The sequence below is a fragment of the Buceros rhinoceros genome, unplaced genomic scaffold (assembly GCF_000710305.1).
Source record: "Buceros rhinoceros silvestris isolate BGI_N320 unplaced genomic scaffold, ASM71030v1 scaffold18947, whole genome shotgun sequence".
NCBI classification, from domain to species: Eukaryota; Metazoa; Chordata; class Aves; order Bucerotiformes; family Bucerotidae; genus Buceros; species Buceros rhinoceros.
This window is the reverse complement of record NW_010422971.1, coordinates 25720-29116: the sequence shown is the minus strand read 5'-3', so window position 1 is coordinate 29116 and position 3397 is coordinate 25720. Positions and strand designations below refer to the sequence as shown.

Here is a 3397-nt window from a genome sequence, read left to right as displayed (position 1 = left end):
GACTTGCAATACAAATCTTAATATATGTGGAAACTGAACCTCAGTACTTGATTGCTGAATGATGCTTTTTTGTTTTGCTTTTTCAGTAAGGTGGGTATTGCAAGAAATAGTCGAAGCTTTTTATCAGAGAAGCTACAGGGACAATCGTACTACTTGAATGCACTCTAACGTCTCCATTTGACTTTGAAGCCGAGTAACATAATGTCTCTTGAGGAAACAGGCTTCTTTCCACTGAAGACACAGCTACTGTAACTTTATTTGTTGCCTTCAGTGTCCTTAGAAGCCGTGGTGTGCATAAGAGAATGTGATCAGGAAGACTTTGTACCTGTACATCTGCCTCTGGCATAGGAGAGAACTTGTGAAAATGCTGCAGGATCAGGAGTCAATAGCTTAATGGTGTCCATGCAGGCTCCTTTTCCTTGTTTTTTGAAAACAAACAAACATGGGTTTTGGAAATGACAGCAGAAATCCTTGCTTGGTTCTGTGATGTCTTTACAAACGCTGACACAAATACCGGTGAGCTCTCAGGGGACAACAGGGTTTTCTTTCATGTGTTTTTGCACGTGTGGACAACCGTTGTTGCAAATCCTGCAGTACTGCCGTCTTTAAATTCATTGTGCTAGAAGCTGTCCAGCAGATGGCATCATAAATCATCAAGATAATTATTTAATCTCTGCAGACCATATACTTTCCAAATTGATTAATTAAATGCAGATAGTCATCAATATGCAAACGAATTTCTTCTAAGTAAAAGCAGAAAACCTTGAGTTTGTGTGAGAGATGGGGAAAGCTTTACTGTTGCGGAATTTGTCAGTAGATGACTTGTTGGATTCATTCAGGATCTTTTCTGTTTATTTTCCCTGTTCAGTCTTGAACTAAGAGTCCCATTTTTGGATCATCGGTTTACTTCTTATTATTTATCTCTACCAGCAGAACTGCGAATCCCAAAGGTATGTAAAACTTGGGCTGGACCCAAACGTAAGCTTACAAATTCACTGGTACGTGTTCTAAGCATGGCCAAATTGCTGAATTCAATGGATGAGTCCTCCACCAGAAGTCAAGCATGCTCTTAAATATTGCGCTGGCTTGTTGGACTACTGGGAAGCCTTTTCTGACTAGATCTTCTGAAAGGAAACCATTTCTTAAGTGTTTAAAGCGAGATCTTTGTACTGTAGTTCCTGAGACTCACAGCATTGTTTGTTGTTCTGCAAACAGAATGGAATTGAAAAATACCTTTTAAGACAGGCCTTTGAAGATTCCAACTTGCTTCCCAAAGAAATACTCTGGAGACCCAAAGAAGCTTTCAGTGATGGTATAGCATCAGTAAAGAAATCCTGGTTTTCCATTCTTCAGGACTATATTGATCAACAGGTACAATACAGCTGGGTTACTTTTGTCTTTCACGTTTAGGCGTATTAGATATGGCTGTTAAGGGCAGGCAGCTCACATGATTAGTTGGGTGAGTAAATCTGGGTATGACAGTAACTTGACCTCCATGGTGGAGGAACAAGATAAACTTTAATCAGCAGTCTTCTAGCTATTTGAGTTGGTTAAAGGCATTTGAAATCATGGATACAAAGATGCTAGAGCCTGACAGAAATGACTGTGTAAGCCAGTGAACACCATTTAAGTATCTGGATTGCAAATTAGATTGTGTGTCAGCAAACACGGTCTCTGGGTTACATGCGAAGCAGCTGCTTCAGCTGAAGGCACTTACATGAGCTTACTCTGCAGCTGAGTAACAGCATGATGGCTTTATAATATCCTTTATGTCACTTGTTTTTTTCCCAGTCATGCCTAGCTAAGCCCTTTTGCTTTTTAAAGCCTCTGCTTGCATTGCTAACCAATGAATACTCGCTGTATTTTGGCTTTGGACAAAGGATAATTATCTCTGGTCAGAAGTCATTTAATCATTCAGAGGAAGGAATAACACCCAATATACACTGGAGCTCTGTAACACAAAAATATGTATATTTGAGCCTGTGGATGGATGCTTGTCTATCCTACCACCAGCTGCTTCTTTCCCATTTTCTTCCTATATATCCACAGGCAAAAAAAGTAGTCAGGTCAAGCGATGTTGTTGTGCTGCCTGTACTGGGCCTTGGTTATGTAAGGGCAAGTTTATTTCATGGCTGCGAAGAGCTGGACAGTATGTTGTTAGCAGAAACTGATTTAGAAGTTGTGTCAACTGCTGCAACAATTCATTCTTCCTTTCTTAGCCAGCTTAGCAACTGCAGGTGTCTTTGCCTCTGCACCCCAGGTGTTTTGATGCCAAGAGCTTGGTTGTTCCAGCAGAGTCAGTAATTCTGTGAGCTGAAAAAAACCCAAAACAAACTAGGAAGCCACTTACATGGCAAAAAGACTGCTTTAACTTGTTCTGGTTGATTCACAGCGAAGAGATGGATAGGATAGAAGTTTTTATGAACTTACTAACAAAGGCGATCATAACCCAAAGAGAAATGGACTTCATATATAAGCAGAGGGAAATATTAACAGCACTGGAAATACAGTTATGTATTTGTAAAGATCAAGGGAGCTTATGACAGAAATTCACCTGTCAGAAATTTCTGCCTCTAGGACAGACTTTGTTTTTTTTAAATCTATGGGCATTCAGTGGTTGGTGAATCCTTGTATGTCTTTAACTTGCAGCAAATTGGGTTGTAGAAGTTAAATGTATTCACAGCTTAACTGGAATTTTACTTATGTCAATAGGTTGATGACCTTCTGCTGGAAAAGGCGGCGGAGAAATATCCTTACAATCCTCCTAAAACAAAAGAAAGTTATTACTACCGCCAGATCTTCGAAAAGCACTACCCAGGGAAAAGCAGCTGGCTGCCACACTACTGGATGCCAAGATGGGTTAAAGCTACTGATCCTTCTGCTCGCACGTTGAAACATTACAAGTCGGCTACCCAAGAATAGGCTGTTGAAATAATTCCCCAAACAGAAGTGCTGCAAGCAATTTGTGCGCACTCTGCTTTAAAAAAACCAAACAAATGATGCAAACCTAAAGCTTAAATGGTCTTTAAGATGCATTTCGACAATGCTATTGAAAATAAGAGCTTTCTGTGGTTAATGTACTGTTAAAAATTCACTTTGCTGTACCAAAACTTTGTAATACATGGGAAAATACTTTGTGGACAAGGAACTATCTTATTTGGCAGCTCTGTTCCTTATGTGACCTTGATTGTATTCATTTGCCTTGCAGTCATTTAGTACATTATAACGTGAGCTCCGTTTTGAGGGCTTGAATAAAGCGAAGTGAGGCAAACTGCTGCAGGCCCTCTGAGCAAAGGGGAATTTGACCCTTGCTGTTTAGTGATTTGAGTTCCTGGCTGTGAGGATTTGGATAGGCTCTCTATATTATTCTATTCTAAATGTCTTTCTAGGCATTCCT

General features: G+C 40.0%; 1 protein-coding gene across 1 annotated transcript in view; it reads left to right on the top strand.

Annotated features, from left to right (window-relative positions):
- ASNS (asparagine synthetase (glutamine-hydrolyzing)) overlaps positions 1-3389 on the top strand; it is a 14974-nt gene extending 11585 nt beyond the window's left edge. Inside the window, exons 9-11 of the mRNA XM_010140268.1 lie at positions 869-950; positions 1216-1371; positions 2713-3389. Of these exons, the coding sequence (XP_010138570.1) occupies positions 869-950; positions 1216-1371; positions 2713-2922 (448 nt within the window). The 3' untranslated portion in view covers positions 2923-3389. The remainder of the gene's footprint in view (positions 1-868; positions 951-1215; positions 1372-2712) is intronic.
- The last annotated feature ends 8 nt before the right edge of the window (positions 3390-3397 follow it).